This window comes from Elgaria multicarinata, chromosome 1 (genome assembly GCF_023053635.1).
Source record: "Elgaria multicarinata webbii isolate HBS135686 ecotype San Diego chromosome 1, rElgMul1.1.pri, whole genome shotgun sequence".
Taxonomy (NCBI): Eukaryota; Metazoa; Chordata; class Lepidosauria; order Squamata; family Anguidae; genus Elgaria; species Elgaria multicarinata.
Window position 1 is genome coordinate 197,642,759 of NC_086171.1, and position 22,221 is coordinate 197,664,979.

The following is a 22,221-nucleotide window of genomic DNA, read 5'->3' on the forward strand; positions in this document are numbered from 1 at the left end:
ATTGCTCTGTTGTGCAGCCAAATTGATTTCCCATTTCCATTGAGATGGGTTTTTACTGTGCACCCCCAATGCAGCTTAGAAATCCTTCTGGGCATGCAACAGAGCATCAGGTGACCATTTCAGAATGTGGCCCTTATCTTTAGCAGACATTCAGCAACCAGCGTTGATCAGTTATTTTCCAGTGGCCTTAGATGCACCAAACTCTACAAAGGATCAGACTGCTTAATACTAGGTAACAACGTTGGTTTATGGGCATGCATGCATGGGATATTCTCCAGGGTGACGATTAGGGCCTAATCTACACCTGCCATTTATCCCAGGATAGTATCAAGGTCATTCCGACAGGGCCACATGGTGTACAGCTGGTCCTGGGGTGATGCGGAGATGACCACCCCGCTTTCCTGGGATATCGGTGACTGGATTTGTCACGATTTCCCCATCTCGGGACAATCCTGAGGCCGGTGGGCAGTATGGCCCCCCTCTGAGGTCATCGCTGTTCCTCACGAGTAGCGGGGCTCATTGAACAGGCAAGCAGCTGTGGGGGGGAGCGCATGGGTATCAAGGGTGAGGGGGAAAGCATTTTCACCATGTTTTGGATGGGTCTCGGCGTCTTTCAGTGCCAATTTTTTTTAAAAAACAAACAAACACTGCTTCGCACATGATCATAACTCTGCTCTTGTACAAGCGTCAGGAGTAGTTAAAAAAACCAAAAAACCTTCACCCAGGTCGGCTCTCCTTTAATCTTGGGACAACTTGCTGATTTGTAGCCTGTAAGGGATGATCGCGGGTGCAGAAACCTCCGTGATAATCCCTCCCCATTCCCCAAAGTGCTGCAGGTATAGATTAGGCCTAGCTCTCCCTACTTCACCTTGCTGGTTTCTAAGAATGGATTGAGACTCTTTCGCCCTAGCTAGACCTACCTGCTATCCCGTGACGGAGGAGGGAAGATCTTGCGTTGTGTTTCATGCGAGATCCCTCCTCTGTCTACATGTGACACACGATGACCTCAGCAGGAGAGGCGTCGCGTCCGCCATTTTAAAAAACTTTTTAAAGGACCAGCAGCGCACGAACACTTGTGCGCTAAAGGCAAGTCCTTTTGAAAATTTATTTTCCCCGCTCCCCCCCTACCCCCGATAGGTGGAGCTCCCGGCTCCTTGCAAGGAATCACATGGAGCCAGGTCAACCTGCGGCACCTGGCCACACGTTCCACGGTCTCGGGTTCAGCCCGGGACCGTGGAAAAACCAGGGCCAAAGGGGAGGGCTATATCCCGGGGCAAGGGAGGGATGATCCCTCCCTCATCCTGGGATCCCCTGTGCGTTATGTGGACAGACAGAGACAATCCCGGGGTTCGCCCCAAGATAAAGCCCCGTCTAGCTAAGGCCTTTGTGGAATTGTGCATCTCACTGTCACTTGAGGGGTGGGGAGTGCTTTTCTGATTAGTGAAATTCATCTCACTCTTCCTGGTGTCTTTTATGTTTAAATTCTGCTTCCCAAGGAAATCCCACCTCATCTTTCCAAGCCTTTGCTAGTACCCAAATCCTGCCCAGTAAGGGATTCCTACCTCTGGGCTTCCTTCCCACTATTTCAGCTTCTGATGCTCTTTTTCCTGTGAGGCCTGATGCTGCCACCACCACCACCACCACATGATCCTGCCCAATCTTTAAGATCTGCTTCACAGGTCCTGCACCAGGTGCCATAGCCTTTGAAGGTGAAGTGGTTGATGAAAATAGACAAGGCCTTATTGGTGGTGGTACCCCAGTTGTGGAATGGTTCAATAATATCAGTGGAGGCAAGTGGCTCCCATAACAGTGGGGCAGTGAATCCACTCCGAGTTGTAGTCATAACTCTAAAGGTGCTTTGCTTTGGACAGCTGGTTCTGAATGACACCTGGATCGGATTCACTGGCCCACTGACACTGGAGCTACCAGCTTCCAATGCTATTTATTTATTTATTTATTTATTTATTTATTACATTTATATACTGCCCCATAGCCGAATCTCTCTAAGCGATTTATAAAAGTTAAAAACAGTGAACATTAAAAACAAATATACAAAAATCTAAAAGCATAAAAACAGCAATATCATTTAAAACAACTATTCTAATTACTGTATCAGACAAAGCAATTTTCTTCCCTCATGATTTGATAAAATCATAGAGTTGGAAGGGACCTCAGAGATTATCTAGTCCAACCCCCTGCTCAATGCAGGCTCTGCACTGAAACGTGCAGCTACAGATGGCCACTCAGCTTCTGCTAAAATACCTCCAGTGATGTAGAACCCATCACTTCCCTTTTAATGGAGGACTTGCCTGCCTTCATTGCCTTACTGTTTTTATCATTGTGTTTATTGTAGCACTTACTGCAGTCTTTATTTTTAATACTTTGTTAATGTTGTACAGTTTTAATGTTAAGTGGCTGTGTTTGACCATTTTTCCCCTCCCCCCTTTTTTTGGCCACTTTGAACTTCTTGCTGAAAGATGGAATATAAATATTTTAGCTAAAGGGTACTTTCAGATTAGGATTTTGCTGCTTAATCACATGGACTCATTGAATTTTACGGGAGGTTTAGATGACGACATCTTCAGTTTGTAGCCATCCCATTTCCCCCCACCACTGCTTAAATCTTTTTTTCTTAGCATAAAAATATCTGTTTAGGGAAAAAAGACAGAATGTTTTTTAAATGATAGCCTTAGGAGTTCTGCATCTGGAAGAACCAAAACAACAACAAACCCACACAGAACAAAAATGGTGTGGGAAAGAAGTGGTATTGCTCACCAAAGACACTGTCTAAAGGCCACCCCATGAATTCACTTGCACAATTCCACATCCCACTCACAATTGCAATGGATCGACACGTTTTGGTGTGTGTGTTGGCGGGGAGGGAAGATTTTATTTTCCCTTTGTCAACATCATTGTGAACTGATTTCCGGGAATACTAATTATTGGTACAAAAACATCAGGAGCTCATGCAATGTACCTGCAACATACATTTTACAGAAACAACTGGCAATGCTTTTTTTTTCTTTATCTGTACTGTTTATTTTATTTATTTATTTATTTGAATTGTACCCCACTATTCTACCAAGAAGAATAACACTCAATGCAGTTTACAATCACAAATAAAACTTGATTAAAACAATAATAAAACAAATGCATTAAAACATGATTAGGCTGTTCAGACTGCAAGTGGTAGGTTGCATATTTGACTGTTCACCCCATGGCAATTCATGATATATCTATAGATATCTATAGATATCTATCACCTGAAAATAGAAAAAAATGTCAAGGAGAAAGCTAGGATAAACTCTTTACCCTGACATGGTAGTCTTTGACATGCAGGGAGGATTCTCCATTTCTTTGTGGGGGAAAGCATTTCAGCCAATTCATGTATGTACCCCAAAGTCATAGAGCCCACATAACAGCTTTACCTCTTGGTCCTGCTAGGTGTATCAACCGGCCTTGAATAATTACTGTGCATTTATTGCATTAACTGATAACAGTCCTAGTCACTCTGTACTGATAGGAAACTGAAGCGGAGAGGATTTGTGATTACTGAAGCCAACCATTGTGTCCATAACTGAGATGGGTCCAAAAAGCCTTGATTTTCCACCCATCTTAGGATAGCTATGTATCCACTCCAGCACATGGCTTCCCCCTGCTCCCTCAGACACCGCACGGCTGCTTATATTCCTGTTCTCTGTGTTCTGTGTCAATGCAGCTGAATGTAAATAGCATCCAAACGGCTGGCCCTCCAGATGTTTCCAATATGTCTGGATAACTCTCATAAGTGGGACTGTAATGTTACTTCCTCCTTAGAGCCACTTCACACAAGATGATTTCCTTTACAGTTATCACTTCCAGGTGGATAAGCTGTGTGTACACTGCATGTACACCATAACTTGCAACAGACAAACTCGTGTGCATTTTTCTTTGTGTACACACAGCAGGATACACGACCAAAATTCACTTGTGAGTGTTTCGCATGCTATGGTATACACAAGTGGTTGGGGGTATTCCCCCCACCCCACAGAAGTCATATGCATGTAGCTAAAAATATAATGAATGGTGCTGCCCTTAATTCACCCTCTCTTTCTCCCCTCCTCTTCCCAACCACTTTTCTATCGCCTCTCCTCCACTTTCTAGGGGTTTTGTCTTTCAGTACATACCAGGGTACAAGCCGCTACAGCCTTCATCTGCCTATCACTGCCAAACACCTGGGCAAAACAGAGAAAGAGGAAATAAAAGGAAACTTCACACAGTTTGTTCTAGAGGCAACCCAACACCTCCTGGGTCGGTGCCTTTCTCTAGTGGTGAGAACTTGTCAGCAATCTATTTTCAAAAGTGTGGGAAAGAGAGAACTTTATTATGTACTGTCCTCCAATTTGATGTGTGTGTGTGAGAGAGAGGAGGGGGGGGGGAGAAAGAAAGAAAATCAGGTAGGAAAGGAACATCTTTTCTAAAAGGGGGGATTTTTAAAAAACAACAACAAAACATTTCAAGTGGTATGTGAGTGATTGGGGTGGTTGTGGGAATAGATATGTTAAGCAATCCTTTGGTAAGAGGGGGGGGGAATCCTGCTCTAAACTCTATACATGCTCAAGAGCTTGCTCTACTTCACCTGATCCCAAGATCAGCGCTGTTACCAAACCAATTTGAATGCTGCATGAAAATGAATCAATAAATGCCCTGATGAGAAAATTGGTTCAATTGGTTCAGAAACTGGGGCTAACCAGGATCATCATGGGAGGTGGGTACCCACCCAGGTTGGCACTCCAGCCACGACTGCATGACTCAAGGTGGTCTTTCCTCCCCCCCCCCCCAAACGCCACTTCCCCTCCCACCCAAGTGCCTGTGTGTGATCAGCGAAGTCCTGTCTCTTTAATAAACTGACTGCCTTCTGTCTGCTCGGAGTAAATTTCATCCTGTCATCAGGTCGCGGAGGAGGAGTTTGTTAATGTACAGTTTGCTCAGTGGATCGATGTTTGCTGGCATCGCCTCGCCCTGCCTGTGACTGTCTGTCTGTGTGTGCATGTGTGCGAGCGAGCGTGTGCGGGGATGGCTGTGTGCGTGCGTGTGTGCGCTCGCTCGCGCGTGTGTATGTGCGCGTGTGTGTGCATGTGAGTGTGTGAACACCAGACTCCCTTCCATCCAAAGCTTCTCCGTCCTCTTCCATATCACTCACAACCTGGCATCTGACAGAAACAAACCTGCAGTTTTCTCAGCAAACACTCACCCATCCGCCATATAGATCTACGCGAAGGAGGCGGCGAGGAGGAAAAAAATAAAATAAAATAAAATAAAGAGTAAGGGGGGGAAGAGGAGGAGGAGAGGAAATATCCACCCTCACATCCGAGCTGCTTTTTTAAAAAACAAAACTATTTACATATCTATATTTTTTTTCTTATTTATTGATCCACTTAAAAAAAAGAAAAGATCCCTCCGGCACTGTGGGGCTCTATCCTTTTGCATTGGATGTTCCTGGATGTTTGCATCAAAGCAAGTCTTGCAACAGTTCAAACAAAACAAGAGAGACCACAAAAAGAGAGAGGGGGAAAGAAAAGCAGCCCCCGAGCGTAGATCTTTTTTTTTCTTTCTTTAAAAAAAAAAATTATATTCCTTGGAATAAGAATCCGAACAGGTTGATCTCGTCAGAGAAGTGCCAAAGGAAAGAGAAGGGTGCTCGGCGTGGCTGCTGGTGGGTTGTTGAGGGGGAAAGCAGCTGAAGGGAAAGGGGGGAAACAGACACACACACACATACATACATACATACACACGCACACACTCAGAGAGAGAGAGAGAAAGAGAGAGAACAAGCCCCGCGAGCTTCCAAGCCGCCTCGAATCTGGAAAGAGAAGTAAGGTTGGAGAAAGTACAGCGATGCCAAGGAGAAAACAGCAGGCACCAAAAAGGGCAGCAGGTAAGAAGCCAAGCCGCTCTCGACAGCCTTCGGCGGCTCTTTAGACCTCTACCCCCTCCCCTCCTCCTCTACATTTTGTTTTTGGGGTCACCCCTTTGGTGGTGTTCCCCCCTCCTTTTCTGGGACTGCATCTATATTTTATTTTTTCCCCTCTCTCCCTTCCTCTCTCTTTCCCTCGCTCCCTTTCTCACTCACGCCCCAACCTTTAGCAAGTTGGGCAAAATTGAACCAGTCTTGGAGCTAGCTGGCTGCAGTTTTGCGTCTCTGTTTTTTTTTTGGGGGGGGTGCAGTGTCGTCGCTACAATCTTGTTTCCTTAAACTTTTCCCCCCAACTTTCTTTCCACTTGCTTTCTCACCTTCTCTTTCTCTCCCCCCTCTCTTTTGCCCGCCCTCCCCGCTCTATTTTTTGATCATCCTCCTCGCGTTGCATCGCAACCACGGGAATATTTCATGGGAAGCGATTTGGTTTTATTTTGCCATGGAAGTTGCATGCGTAAAAAAAGGGGCGATGTTGGGAAAGCACTGTTTCTTTAGCTTTGTTTCGGTTGTGTGTTTGTGTCAGTGTGTGTGAAATAGCACAGGGTTTGGGGGGGGGGGGGGGAAATTGCCTGACTCTGTTGATGAACCCGCTGGTTGAAGTTCAAGTCTTTGATCATCAGGGGCGAAAAGGGGTGGGGGGAAACTGCAACAGGAAATAAATGAGCATTCAGACAGTTAGAAGACAGCCCCTTAGATTCCAATCAAATCAATCTTTCAGATTCCTCGCTTGCACGTTGTTCTTCAAGTTTATAAAAGCAATGTTTAAAGTTCGCGTAGGGGTCAAATGCACCAGGGTTGGTTAGGTTTTCAGGAGCTAAAACAGTTTGCAACTTTGGGGGGAAGTGTTTTGGTGTGTGTGGTTTGGTAGAGGAGTCAAATGGCAAGGTTTTGAAAGTTTAGGCTAGGAAATGGGCAGATGGGCCTGCGTACACTAAGTCCCTTTCAAAGTGGGTTTCAGTTCTGTGTGTATGCGTGTGCATGCATATGTATGTTTAATACAAGGCTGGTTAATTGCTGAGAGAGAGAAATAGTTTGCTAATATTTTGTTTCTGGGTAGTGCAACATGGAAGTTAATTTTTCTGCTACCAGACCCACCCACTGGAAAAAAAAATCAGGTTTCCAGTTGATTGCCAGCTTTGATTTGACATTTGATTGATCACCTGTCATTTTGCTGCCTTTGATCTATTCATTCTTGATATATATCAATAAATCACTCACTATGGTAACCTGAGTGCCAGTGACGCAAAACTTAACCTCTAGAATCTCTTAGTCAGACATGCACAATTATTATCTTGTTTGGCTTTAATGTGGGTGGGATTTTTCTTTTTCTTTGTGTTCATTTAGATTAGAACTGTACAGTGACGCTCAAGTTTTTGGATGGTTGTTGTTTTTATAAAATCCCTCCCGCATTCCCCCATCTAGAGATCATCAGCTATCACTTTCTATTCCATTAGACACTGAATAATATAGCTTTAAAATGTGGGAAAGTTTCAGGAGATGCATTTGAGTAAATCCTGCTTGGGGACTATTCAAAGGTGAGAATTAATTTGGAGGGGGAAACAGGATTTGTGAAACTTTTACAAACTTCTCCTAGTTCAATCTTTTGCTGCTGCTGTTTTTTGTTTTAACTCTCTCCCTATCTTTACTTTTATGTGTTCAAGAAGTCATTCAAAACCCTACTAACCACAGCCAAATTATAATTATAATTGAGGTCAAAATTGCCATTTAATAGACAAGTATTTTAGGTGACTGCAATCAATAGGTTTAATTTGCGCCAGATTTTTTTTAGGGAGGTATTAAATGGGGATTACCATTCTCTGTTTTGACAGACATTGAGGACAACCACCTAAAGGTGCTACCTTTTACAGTATCACCACATGGTTACCACTTAACTTATCTGCCCGCCACAAGTCACCTTTTCCTAGCAGTACAACATAGTTTTGATTCTCCACAGGAAACATTTTGAAAAGGCCTTATTTGTTTTGACTGTCAGTGTTTAAAAACTCTACTGACTCAAGAAAACATTTCTATTGCCATTGTGGATGCTAGTTATTCCCTATCTCTGGCCCACAATGTACACATCCATTTCAGCAATGAATATTTTTTCCTTTTTGTCTGACTTCCGCAACTTGCTTTCTTTCCAAAGGGTGCTAGCATTTGAAAAGGTAGCGATGGTGGAAAATGAAGATGTGAAGTGACAAATGGAAAATAACGTTGTACATTAGGCAGCTTATACTTGATAATATCCTCCTAATTAATTATCCTGGTATCATCTTTGGTCCCCATCCAAGATGCCACTCCCAAGATCATAACTTTGAAAAAAAAATTCTTGGAAAATGTTTTCAAACTGCTGGGTTGCAGTTTGAAGAACTTGGGCACATCTCATTCAGTAATTATGTTGTGAGAAATATAGTTCTATTTCCAAAGTTGTTTCGCTCTGATTCTCTTTGTCTTACTTTTCCTGTAGTTTCAGGTTGTGAGGTGGCTGATTCTTTGAAGGTAGCTCACTTTTATCCCATATAACCCACCAGAATCAAGTTCGTATTGTCTCAGTACAACCCTTGCTTTGATTTTAGGCATCACATCTTTAAAGACCATGCAACAGTGTTATAGGCACTGTTATACGTTTACTTTCGTTTTCCTAGCTCTAATACGGTATAAAGGTTCTGTTTTATAAGGTGAATACATTCTCAAAAGTCCCAATGACACAATGTGCCCTGAGGCAGAATGAGGAAGGGAGGGAGGAAATAATTGATTATCCAGATATCTGGCATGACAATTTCTTTTGCTTTCTTTATGTGCAACTTTTAACATTTTTTTTAACAAATAAAGAATCAGCATGCTTAAGAAGGCCCATTGGATTTTTGTTTGACTCTGGTTCTGACCATGTGGGTTCAGAGAACATTGCAACTTTTCAGGCCAGTTACCGTCTAAGGGAAGATAAGTGTTATGTTTCTGGATGTGGCTACCTTGGTCATTCCTTGAAATTAAATCCTGGGCACAACTGTAAATAATTATGTCCAAGCATTGACTTCGAAAGCAGGTTTCTTATTTGATTAATGAACAATGTAAAGGTTAGAGAGAACAGGCAAGTGAATCAGCAGGGATGTCTTAATGCTTGATGAAAATCTACCTACATGGCAATTTCCCTCCCTATTATTAATTTTAAGCCATAAGATCCTTATATCGTATGTTACTGAACGTTGTAATGAAACCCTTGGTGTAAGTGGATAAGTATCTCTCTGTGTGTATGGGGGGGTGGAAGCTGTTTAGGTTCGATGATGACACATTTTTCCTTAGTTAATTAAAAGAAAATACTTTTAAGTCAAGAAAACAGCGATGTCAAACACATATGTTCCCCTTGACTCATTTCTCAGCAGCATTGTTCTTCTTTTTCACCATTGTCTGCATAATTCTTCAAGCAGATGTTTGAATATTTTTAGGTCAGCGCCTGACATTACATCATACATTTATTTGTAATGATATATTACATGTGCATTGTTATCTTCCATCCCTAAAGAGCCCAAGGTGCTTTACAGACTGTCGGTCTGATTCCCTTCTTTTCCCATGACTGTGAGACAGGAGGAATTCTCCTGTAGCCAATGGGATTACATTGTGGTGAGAAAGATGAGCATCAGCCCGAAAATGTTGTTTCTGTATTATAAAAATGCAGCTGTCTCTGGGGAGCAGCCATCGCATGACCCAACACAATTGAGGGGAAAGCAAAAGCTAGGACTAAGACTGAATTGATATGTTAATTCCATTTTTATTTCTCTATATCGGAAATAGCTTTCAAACCCAATTCCACAGGATTAAGCTCTCTTCTCCTCCTACAGCTTGTTGAGATGTGCATATTTTATTTTGTAAATCATGAATTTGCTAGTGAATATAAATCTGGACTTAACACTTTTCTTTTTGTCCCCCTTTGGTTCTCCTTCCTCTCTCTCTTTCTCTCTCTCTCTCTCTCTCTCTCTCTGCTGGGCCCTGATAGGTTTAAGAAGCAAAAGCTCAAAAGTATGAGAGAGCGAGAGAGCAAGCAACCAGCTGCATTTACTTTGTTTACTGGAGCTAGAAATGAATAATGCAGATTTTGTTTTCATGAAAGTCCTTGTGTGGCAGTAAACATACGGCTATTAGCAATCATTACTTAAAAGTTGCAATTTGCACCTTAATAGTACCAGTTATTAAAATAGCGAACAATCCCATTCAGATGGGGCAATCTGCATTCTTCTGGGATAGACTAGCAAAGACTTTGGTCTGATATATGGGATAGGAAAGGACGTGCACGTGTAATAATGATGGAAGGTTTTGCTTTTATTCAATGTTACTTCTAGCCCTATTATTAGGAAGATAATAAAATCGAATTTCAAGCAAAATAGCCCTGAATGGTGAGATAGAAATTTGCAGTGTCTTCCTTTATGCTCCCCCAGGAAAGCAAGTACACATCAAAAACATCTAAATATCTCTTGCCTCAAAACTCTTCAGCTCATTTCCCTCTCCCAATCCTGACAGATGACACAAAAGCAAAGGTGTTCACAAATGAAGATAGGGCAGGCGCAGAGGCGGGGGACAGACTGGGCTTCAATGATGAATAAAATGGCTACTTTCTTGGCTCAAAGAGTCACCCTGTTTGATAACATCTGAATTGTCTTGAGGGATTCTCACAAATGTGTTGATCCATTTTTGATTTGCAAGTGTGGGATGGGTGCATGGAGCCACAACAAGAAATGAGTGAGGTGTGAGACAGCAATTTTACCTCACAATTATACCTGACGTGTGGTAAAAGTCTCCTGGCTCCTTGGCGTGATGGTATCGCACATCCTGCTTACCAAATGGGACTCTGCTTGGGAAATGGCTGTCTTCTGTTTCCCTGTATCACTTGTCATTTTTGGTAGCAGAAAGGGGCGCTACATCAAACCACACAAGAATTTGAGCTCCACAAGAATATTTGGGTTGTGATGGTGTTTAGTCTTGATATATGAAGTCTATGCCTTGTAGCAATTTAGAGGCTTTCCCTTGATTATTATCAATAATTTCCATAGCATTTTCCAGTGTGTATACAGAACTTTGGAGTTTTTAATCTCCTATCTTCTCAGATCAACTGGGTGAAGTTGGTTAGGCTGAAAAAAATTGCTTGTCTACGACTGGTTTGATAGTCATGAATGAGCAGGAATTTCAGCTTGGGCCTTCCATGTAGACAGCTTGTATCCTATAACAGCCTTTCCCAATCTGGTACCCTCCAGATGTTCCTTGACTACAATTCTCATCATCCCTGAGCATGCCAACTTGGGCTCATGAGAGTTGTGGTTGAAAACATCTGGAGGGCACCAGGTTGGGGAAGGCTGCTCTGGACATAGGACACTTTCTTTTGCCCACATGGTATTTACACCTGTGGGCCCTTTCATCTCAGCTGGTGTCACACAGTAGATGGTAGTGTTGCCATTTCTTCCTTCTGATTCAAGTGTAAGAATTTTTAGAGGCCTTGAGGAAGGAGACTCTGTAATTTGGAAGGGGTGAAGGGCGTACTGACCAAGACGTCTACCATACTGCTTTTGATTTTTGATGGCCCTCCATGCACAGTAAAAATGGTTATGAGGTTGGGGTAGAAGCTGCAGCTATCATGTAAGATTCGCCCACCCCCAGCAATCTTTCTGAATCCATCAAAACTCTTCTACTGTCCCTCAAAACTGCTTAGATCTTGTATTTGGGTGGGAATCTAAGATTTGACTTTAAGTGGAATTTGATCCAAGCTAGAAAAACTTTTCTGACCTCCCCACAATTTCTATTGCGGAAGCCACAATCTTGCTGAGTTTGGTTTTACACAAAATTTGCTGTCCATTTTTCTTCCAGTTGTGGTAGCTGAAATATTTACCTTGAGTAGATGAAGAACGTGTGGTACCGTTGCATTAATCTTTTGTGCTCAAGTGTTAATTTGTGCGAAGAATCCAATCCAGGTTTCAGTGGGTGAGCTATTAGTTGCAAATGTAGACTTCTTTTTTTAAATACTCTTTATTTAGTGTCTTTCAGATTATATTGCAGGCAGGAAAAGATGTGTGGGCGACACATTAAACCAAACTCCTTTTCATAAGGTCTGTCTATGAAAAATAGCCCTTTGTTAATTTTATTATGGTATCTTTCTTTCTGAAATTAAAGACATTTGTAAAGATATATATATATATTTTAAAAAACCCTCCAGAATATGCTCCCACAAGCAGTGGGATAGTTGAGAGCCTGACACTTGAGCCAGTTGGAAAACATGTTAATTCCACAGCGCAAGATTTTAGTTTCATACATTTGGCAAATTGGAATGATTGATTTTTATTTATTTTTTGCATTGTCTGCTTTTAAAAAAGGGAGGGATTTTTTTGGGGGGGGCGGTTATTGGCCCAGCCCAGGAGAACCTTTGTTTCATATTGTGCATCCCAATTCTATGAATGCTTACTCAAAGGAGACTCCTGAACCCAGTAGTACATACTTCTGAATATGTCTGCGTAGGTTTGCTGCCTTTGCTTCATTCTAAGTCCTGCCATTGGCGGAAGGGTGAAATTAGTCCCTTAATCTTCAGAATAAAAGGGTATTGTTAGGGTTATGGCATGAGTTATATTTTGCCCCTAGCCTTCCTGTCTAACTTCCCTTTGGAGAGGTCTGGTTCTCTTTACTGTAGTCGCTTTACGGTCCTGTAGCAGTGTTTCCAGATCAATGGCATTATTACTATTGTGTTTCCTTTCAAATACAAATGCGACTCTGAATTTACCCCCTACATTGCATCCCCTTAATTTAACTGGAAATTAAATTGGGGGCTGCTGGTGGTGGTAGTGCGAGAAAAGACAGTGTAGTCTTTCAAGGGTCTTTAAAATGGGCGCTCTACCTAAGACTGCAGCATTAGCTTCCAAGAAATAGAATCTAAATATTGTGAACATCACATTCCCTCACCTCCCACCCCACCCCCACATGTGCAAAGTACCATTTAGGTTTAGAAATGGAAATAACTCTTTTTTTCATACTAGTATGACCTCTGACGTAAGGCACTTATTTTGGCTCTTTTAGCCTTTTTTTAAACCTGTCGTTTAACACTGTCGTTTGCAAGCTAGAAATATCTTCATCGTGAAATATAACTAGGGAACAGTGTCTCTGTAAGATTTCTTGGGGAAATGGGTCACAGACAAGCACTATTTCCCATTAGGATTTTCACATTCTTTTTAGTAACTGATGTTGATTGTTACACTTTAAAAAGTGGGGGGGATTTTTAAATTGTTAAAAAACACATACACACCAAAAACTAGAAATGGGAGTTAAACATTGTATTAAAGGTTTAGATTAAAAGAATAATCTTTCTTATCCAAGATGTATGGTTCTGCCATTAAGAGTTAGGGGAGAAAAGTTCCAACTCTAGTTAAGCCCACCCCAAAGTAATAAATTAGAGAAAATGCATTGTTTATTATATATGGTCTGCAGTTATGCTGTTTAATACTCTCCAACAAATCTGGTCAAAGCTAAACGGAATCTTTTCTAGGAAGATCTACATGTAAATAAGTAAAAGCAGCAAAGAGTCTCGTGGCATCTAAAAGACTAACTAATGTGTTATGGCATAAGCTTTCATGAATCGGATGAAGAATGCTGTGGTCCGCAAAAACATTCGCCATAATGAATTTGTTAGCTTTCAAGGTGCCACAAGACTCTTCCTTGTTTCTGTTGCAACAGACTCCAGACAGGTACTCCTCTGGAAAACATAAATAAGTGTGCACATGTGTGTCTTCATGCTTTCATTCTGCATGCCTACATCCTGTCATACGCATTCGTCTTCCAAACTGCAAAACAAACCAACAAAAAACTTAAATCAGCGCAGGAGAATTTGAGAGAATTGTTTTCTTATGGAATAAAACACTCCCTGCTCATCCTGAAAAATGTGATTAAGTTTTGTCATCATAAACTCTTCACATGCTTGTACTTGCGGTATAAATAGTAGAAAAGACTTGTGGTATAAAGGGTGAATTATACTTTGCTGTGGTTGCTTTGCTTTGGCCCTTGGTCACCTAGTAAAGTTGTTTGGTTCTAGCTGATTCCATCACCTTACTAAGGTCCTGCTTCAAAGTTCATTTTGGTTACATTTTCTATTAGGGGCAATTAAATTCAAACATATTCTTAGCTAGGAGCTGTGTTATAACGCTTACGTGTAAGTAAGGTGTGTGTGGAAAATGCACTCTCTTTCTTTTAAGCTCTTTGTGATGATAAACAGAATATTGCTCAACTTTATTGAGAGAGAGAAAAAATCCAAGGAAAAAGTTGCAGCATTAAGGCTGCATTTTTATTGTATTAATGGAAATGAGATGCCGTCTTTGCTCTTTCATCTCTGCATATTGTATCTATTATTTCTCTATCTTACTCTTTGCTGGGTAAGTGCCTATATTCTCTCCTTGCATTCAGCATAAAACTGCTATCATCTAATGATACCCTACCTCATTAAAGTTGTTCATGATGCAAAAGGGACTGTGATAGGCGCCGTCTCCTACCATAAATGGTTATGGAAAAGCAGAGCCTCTGAACGTGTGAAAATAACATGATCCATCTTGAATAACCGTTAAAATTGGGCATGTCAGAAAAGAACAAGAGCAGCCAGCAACAGAAACTTTTTTACTGGGAAAGAACAGGTCTATAGCCCCAGGTGGCAAATATGAGAAGCAATAAGGTTTTTAAGAAGCTTGTGGTTCTTCCTGTATCACTCTCAAAAGAGTAATTTAATTGAAAAACCTGTTGTGCCTGGGTTTGTGTATGTAGAAGAGAAAAGGCCCAATTTTCCTAAAGGATTTGTATTGTGGCGTATAATAATAGTTATTTTTTTTAAAAAAAAACCTCAATTCTCATCCCCCAACTCTGTAAATATCAAACTAAGATGTAGCTGTTTGTAAGTTGTAAAGAAATCTTCTTGTATATTGCTATAAGAAAACGCTATTAAATATTCCCAAAGCGTCACTCCTACTTATGATATTTGGCCTGATTCTGTAAGATTCCTGTACATTTTGCCTTGGAAAAGAAACAGCATGCTGTTTGTGATTTTAATGAAAATAATTATATCCGTCAAAATCCACTGTGCAATTTCAGCTCTTAGTGTAACTGTGTTTGGGAAATAAAAAAGGAACAAATACTTTGGATTGAACCAAGGAATTAGAATGTGGAGGTTAAAAAGCCGGTGTATTATCTGCGGTGTTCTTTCACTCGTACCATTTAGATTGAGAGCTTGTTCTATTCAATGAGAAAAGAAAAGTTGGGGCTATGGGATGGTGGTAATGAGGTGTGTTTCACACCACATTGTTCTATAAATTCCTTTCACAAATGGCCAGATCTGTGATTTTACGTGTGCAGAGACAATAATTTAATTTCATCCCTCAAGGTGAGATTTTCTAGGAAAAGAGGCAGATCTCTAAAAGCAGCCTTTTCCCCAACCTTGTACCGTCCCCAGATGTTTTGAACTACAGCTCATATCATTCCTGATCATGGGTCATGTTTAGTAGGGCTGACGGGGTTTGTAGTCCCAAACTGTTTGGGTAAGGCTGTCTTTCTAGATGTCAGTTTTGGCTATAAGAGAGACAAAATATGTCCTTTAGAGATGTATACCAACCTCATGAGCTTGGTGTTTGAACTTGACCAAAGCAACAGTAGAGTAACTAACTGGTGATAGGAAGGTCTTCATAAGTCTTTCAAAATGATAAAAGGTGGCACCTAACTTTAGTAAGTAATATGGCAAAGTATAATAATTTACATTTAAGAAAACAGAAGTGCTTTAGCGTTCCCTGGAATAGATCTCCTTGGAATCAGCTTAGCAACATGGCTCTTAGCATTTGCTATCTGACCATTGCCAAGGGTTCTATCAAAATTATTTAATTATCTAAGCACCTGGGATAGGTGGATATGTATCCTTATTCTTCCCTTTGTGTTGGGCAAATTAACAGTGCAGTTGTATACATGTTTACACAACCATATTTGGTGGCTAGCTTGTTGCATGGGACAGGCAGCCTACTGTGGCCATGATACACCTTTGCTTAAAGAACTTCACTGGCTGACAAGATGTTACTGAGTCATAGTTAGGGTGATGTGATTGACAGATCAAGGCCTCTGGTTTTTCCGTCACCTGTACATGGACATCTGACGGCAAACAGGGGGAGGGCCTTTTTGGTTGTGGCACACTGCTTTTGGGATTCTCTTCTCCCACCAGTATGGCAGACATTGACCCTGATGGTGTTTCAGTGCCTGGTGAAGATATATTTGCTTAACCAAGCATTCGTGGATTTTATTGCCTAGCTTTGTTAGATTTTCCATTTTACTGTGGATTTTAACTCTGTTGTTGTTGTTGTTGTTGTTGTTGTTGTTGTTGTTGTTATTGAATATTGTATTCTGCTCTGGAATTTGTTAATAAAGGTGGTATATAAATGTTTTAAATAAATAATAATAATTAACCCCATTGAGTTTAGTGGGACTGATTCCCTGGGTGCTCTCCTTTGGGTTTCACTCCTGTTAGAGGGTTCCAAGTGCAAAGTCCTATCCTATGCCCACCTTCCAAGTACCAGTCAGGACAAGAAGTGGAAGGAGGTTATTTCACCTCCATTCCTGTTTAAAATACAAAAAGCAGCTAAATGGGGCTAAAAGAAAGCTTTGTAACAGAAGATTTCCTTGATAGCTGGGAGAGGCAAGGGGAGGGAAGATCCATGGCCATTTATTTTCCTTCACGTTTGTAGTTCTATGGACATGGAGGAGGAGATCAGCAGCATCCAATGGCATCCCAGACGCCCTCTAGGGACCATAGGATTGCTCTCTATGGGGGAATCTACACTATAGGTTAACGCTATTGTTAGCCATTGTTCCATTATTAATTCTAACGTTTCTATTTTTAACTGAGCTCACTAATGTTACTTACCTTTTCCTGTAACGTTATTCCGGAGCACACTGTTTGGTTTCCCCGTTGCCTGATCCTTGATTCCGTCCTTTCTATGATCCTCCCAATGCCCAGACTGTCTCTTCTATGATCCTCCCACTTCCATTTTTGATGATTTTGGTTGGATGATGTCACGGAGAGGAAGCTGTCCCAACCAGGAAGTTGTCCCAAACAGGCAGGATAGTGGAGGATCACGTGCCATTGCATTTACAATGCAACAGGGAATACAGTGATAGAAGACTGCACATTGAAAGCTAACAACGGTGCAGAAGGGTTATAACAGTAAGGTAAAACGGAACATAATTCACCTATAAAATGTTATAACTAATGAGTCATGTGACCAGTGACGCAATAAAAGCCCTATGTCATGTATAGGTACAATAGTGTAGATTCTCCCTATGTGTGTATAAGATTGCAGTCTAAAGTACTGAGATATTAACCAGTTCAGTTATGTAACAAAAGATAGTAAGACCCCCGATAAAACAGTGCTGTGTTCTAGATCTGGGGATTCACACAGACTTAATATTAACTGACTTTTTTAAAAAAAGTATATTTATTTTTAATATTTCATCCATCATGGAAATTTAGGTGGAGGACATAAGGTTCCCAGGTGGTCTCTTGTCCAAGCACTGACAAGCCCCATGCTGTAACTTCAGCAAGTTGGCTGTGTCATGTGCCTTCAGATCCACGTGGTAAATCTTTGGTCCTCTGTGGTGCAAAGGAGATGTTGACACGAGCTAAATTGGATAAGTGTGGAAGTGATAGAAAGCAACAGCCTTTCAGTCAAATTCTTTATGTATTTATGCACACATTTTAGGAGATCTGTGCTAAATATTCAGCAGTTTTGATTTTACACCTACGAAAAGTGCAATTTCAATAAGGTAGAAATTTTACTGAAAAGCGTGTTTTTTGTGTGTGTGCAAAAGGTTGAACCTGGGACCTTCTGTATGCAAAGTATGTGCTCTACCACTGATCTATGGCCATTTAGAGGCTCCTAGGTTCAATCTATTGCTTCTTTGATTAAAAAGGTCAGATAGCAGATGATGTGAGAGATCCCTGCTAGAGACACTGGAGAGATATTGCCAGTCAGCATAGGCAAGACTGGCTAGATAAGACAAACAGTCTGGCTTGATAAAACGGAGCTTCCCACATTCCTAGGATGAGACACAGTAAAAGGTGTGGCATCACAATTCTACATAGCCAATTGGTTTGGTGACATGACAACAGCATTGAAGCCAATTAAGAGCAAAGCCAGTGTGAATGATGAAGTGAACGTTTTCACAAGGAGCCCTGAAAACTGCTGACAAATAGAGACATCCTTCAGCATTCCCCAAAAACGTTTGTGGGAAATGTTCTTGCTCAGCCAAGGGGATGCCCAGAGCAATATATCCATGCAGCATTCCCCTGCAATGATATCACAGTGGCCAACTTTGAAAGGTGCTCAGCAAAGGAAGCGTAATGGAGTGTTACCCAATATCAGGGGAATAACTAACACTTCATTCGCACAACATGCTTTCCCCATCAATGGATGATCAGCTTCCCACAATTGTGAATAGCAATTCCCTGATCTGCACCAAATGCATTTGCATGGGAATTCCATATGCAAGGGTCCTGATGGGAATTGTTCCGTGATGGGAAAAACATGTAGTATTGTCACAAAACAAAGCCAAATGTAATGCTACATTGGCATTGCATTATGACAACGTCACCAGCTTATAGCTCAGTAAAAATGTCAATGCTTAGGGTGCCAGACCAAAGATGTGGATTCAGAGTAGGGATGTCGAGAAATCTGCAGTGGAACCAAATGACTTTGGATTTTTATGAATCCGACCCATGGATTCTGCAGCAGACTGGCTTTCCATCTGTTGGGTGCATTCTGCAGACTCGCACGATTATTATTTTTTAACTGTTGGGAAATTTGCATGTATTTTGTTTTAGAAAAAATACGGAAAACCTGCAACCCAAAATGCGCATTTCCCCTATAGGCTAAAGCATGAAAATGCACATTTGGGAAGAATTTGCGCATTTGGGGAGGGAATTTGCACATTTTTGAGTGTGTGACTTTGCACAAATTCAGAAACAAAAAAATCCAATCTCTTCAATGGGTGACGATAGAACGAAAAAACAGAACGGCAAAACCTGACAAACCACGAAACGTGGACAGAATGGGTTTTACACAATCTGTACATCCTTAGTTCAGAGTCTGAAAAAGTTTATAGCATACTTAGCATGATGGTTAATCCAGCCTTGAAAGCTATTATCTAATTCATGACATGTTGTTGTTTGATGTTCCTCACCCAGCATCCATGCTTATGTCATTTCTTTTCAGTAGAATTTAAATATAATTATCAGATGATCTTTCTTTTAAAGCTAGAGGAAAAGACCATTGCGTAGCACTGTATATGTGGTTAGGGCTGTTTTTGAACCATGTTCTCACAACTTTGTGTCTGCTGTCTAGCGAGGCACCACTAATACACAGGCAAGGCTTCCTTGCTGATGTCTAAGGGAGAGGAAGGATTATCCACTTACCCAATAGCTGGCACAGGGTCGACCCTCCCATGAAGTGGGGTGAGATGTCGACATCAGGTGGCAGAATTGTGCCATTCGTCCCTGCCCCAGTCCCAGGAAGGGCTGCTACTGCTACTGTCCCCTGCAGGGGGGCCACCAGCCATTCTCCCACCATAGCATTTCCTGCAGCAAGAAAGCAGGTGGCGGGGCTTTCTAGAGCAGCCCTCCATCCTCTGTTTGTATCACCTTGCAGGGAGCCGTGCGGCTGGAAGAAGAAGCTGCAAGGCTCAGTCCAGGTCCGGGCCCAATTCAAAGTGCTGGTATTGACATTTAAAGCCCTAAACGGTTTGGGGCCAGGTTATTTGAAAGAATGCCTCCTCCCATATGTACCTACCCGGACCTTAAGATCATCTACAGGGGCCCTTCTCCGTGAGCCCCTGCCAAAGGAAGTGAGGCAGGTGGCTACTAGGAGGAGGGCTTTCGCCACTGTGGCACCCCGGTTATGGAACGAGCTCCCCAGAGAGGTCCGCCTGGCGCCTACACTGTACTGCTTTCGTCGCCAGCTGAAGACCTTTTTATTCACTCAGTATTTTAACACTTAATTTTAACTTAAATTTAAATTTTACTGTTTTAACTCTGTATTTTAATCTTATATCAGTTTTGCTGTGTGGTTTTATCCCGGTTGCGCTTTTTATACTGTATTTCGTAATTGTGTTTTTAACCTGTTGGGTGTTTTATTGTGGTTTTAATTTTTGTGAACCGCCCAGAGAGCTTCGGCTATTGGGCGGTATAAAAATGTAATAAATAAATAAATAAATAAATAAGAGCTCACTCACGTCTCCTAGGAGCTTGCTTGGTTTTTGAGACGCAGGTGAGAGCCCTAACCAGAGCCCAGCAGTCACTTCTTCCAGCTGTGAAGCTCTTGGTGTGACACGGCAAACACAGGGCAGGCAGTGGCAAAAGTAATAGGATGTGGGAGGGCAGAAGGAGAGGCTTGGGGTGGGATGATGGTGGAAGGGATGCAGTGGCAGCAGGAAGTGATTAGGTATCTAATACAATAAAACAGGCAAAATCGGCCAATTGACATGCCTGGGTAAACAAAAATGTTTTGACCTGATGCTGAAACAATTGCAGTGATGACGCTAGTCACACTTCCAGGGGGAATAGTATTCCATAGTTGGGAGGCCACAATTGAGAAGGCTCTCTCCCTTGTTGGTGTATAATGTACCAGAGGTATCTTAAGACATGGGCAGATCAGATGCTCTTGCAGAAATTTAGGCACAAGCTTTTTAGATCTTTTAACTGTAAGCGCCACCACTTAGAGTTGGGCTCAGAAGCACAAGTGCTTCTCCTTCCAAATTGGTGTCATATGATTCTGCCTGACTGTATTGGTTACAGTTCTGGTTACTGTATTCTGCACTAGCTTGAAGCTTCCCCTTGTCTCCAAGGACAGGCCCATGAACAACGCATTACAGTAATCCAATTGGGAGCTTGCCAGAGCATGAACCACTGTGGTCAAGCTAGTTACGATGCCCTCCAAGCTATGCAGAATACCAGTGTTTCAAATATTATGAAAACTGAAAATATGGTTACTGTTTCCCCACTTTCATATTGATCCTGCTTTTCTTGTTCCGTAGTGGTGATGGTAGAGAGGTACAGAATAAACCCAATCAAGATGCATCATTGTTTAGTATCACGAATAAAAACTGCACTTGGCAGATTTTCCCTTAAAGCACCTCTTAATACATATTGTCAAAATGTCTAAAGATGTCTCTTATTCATAAGCATTTAATTATTTGTGACACTCCAACTAATATTCAGAGCTGTGGGGGGAAAAATAATGGTATTAAATATTTTCTCTTGTCACAAAGCAACAAAAACATTGCCTCCATGGCAAACTCGTCATTATTTTCGTGTAACTTATTTCTGGCATCTTTTTAACGATGATGGGTTTGAATGAGATTTCTGACGTCCATATCACGCCATTTCATTTTGATTTATTTTAAAAGTAAATTTCCCCTTAAAGCACCTCTTAATGTGTATTGTCATATCCTGCCTTACCTTATGAAAACGAACAGCAAACGCACCAATAAAACTTCCTAATTTGAAGCCGTTGAAACATTGCTAAAAACAGCATATTCCCTTTTTTAAAAACGGGACTGGGGTCTGTCTTCATGGCACCAGGTTGGCGCCACTTCCCTCTTCAATCCTGTGCTTTTCCTCTCCTAAGGCATTGTCAGGTAATCCCGACACTGAGGACGGAGCGTGGGGTTTCAGGGCGGCCATGTTGATGACACTCCATTTGAAAAAGTTGGGGTAAATCCCCAACTTTTTCAAAACGTAGCATCGCGGGGAAGCCCCATGGTGGCTACAAAGCCGTGACTGCGTTGTATAACTGATGCTGCACAGCTCTACAGCCACTTCCCCCATGTATAGACAGCTCCTAAGAGAATGGACCCAGCTCATGCATCTCCTTTTGAATAATAATAATAATAATAATAATAATAATAATAATAATAATTTCACTGTCTAGCTCCTTCCTATCTCTCCTCTCTCATCTCACACTATCGCCCCGCTCGTACTCTTTGCTCCTCTGATGCCATGTTTCTCGCCTGCCCAAGGGTCTCTACTTCCCTTGCTCGGCTTCGTCCATTTTCTTCTGCTGCCCCTTATGCCTGGAACGCTCTTCCAGAACATTTGAGAACTTCAAGTTCAACCACAGCTTTTAAAGCTCAGCTAAAAACTTTTCTTTTTCCGAAAGCTTTTAAAACCTGATTTTGTTCTGACTTTATACTGTTAGTTTTACCCTACCCAGTGCCTGTTTACCCTA

The 22,221-nt window shown here is 41.7% G+C and overlaps 1 protein-coding gene across 1 annotated transcript in view; it reads left to right on the forward strand.

Annotated features, from left to right (window-relative positions):
* The first annotated feature begins 5,803 nt into the window (after positions 1-5,803).
* The window catches only part of TSHZ2 (teashirt zinc finger homeobox 2), a 420,830-nt gene continuing 404,412 nt past the window's right edge, over positions 5,804-22,221 (forward strand). The window contains exon 1 of the mRNA XM_063120491.1: positions 5,804-5,917. Within this exon, the coding sequence (XP_062976561.1) occupies positions 5,878-5,917 (40 nt within the window). The 5' untranslated portion in view covers positions 5,804-5,877. The remainder of the gene's footprint in view (positions 5,918-22,221) is intronic.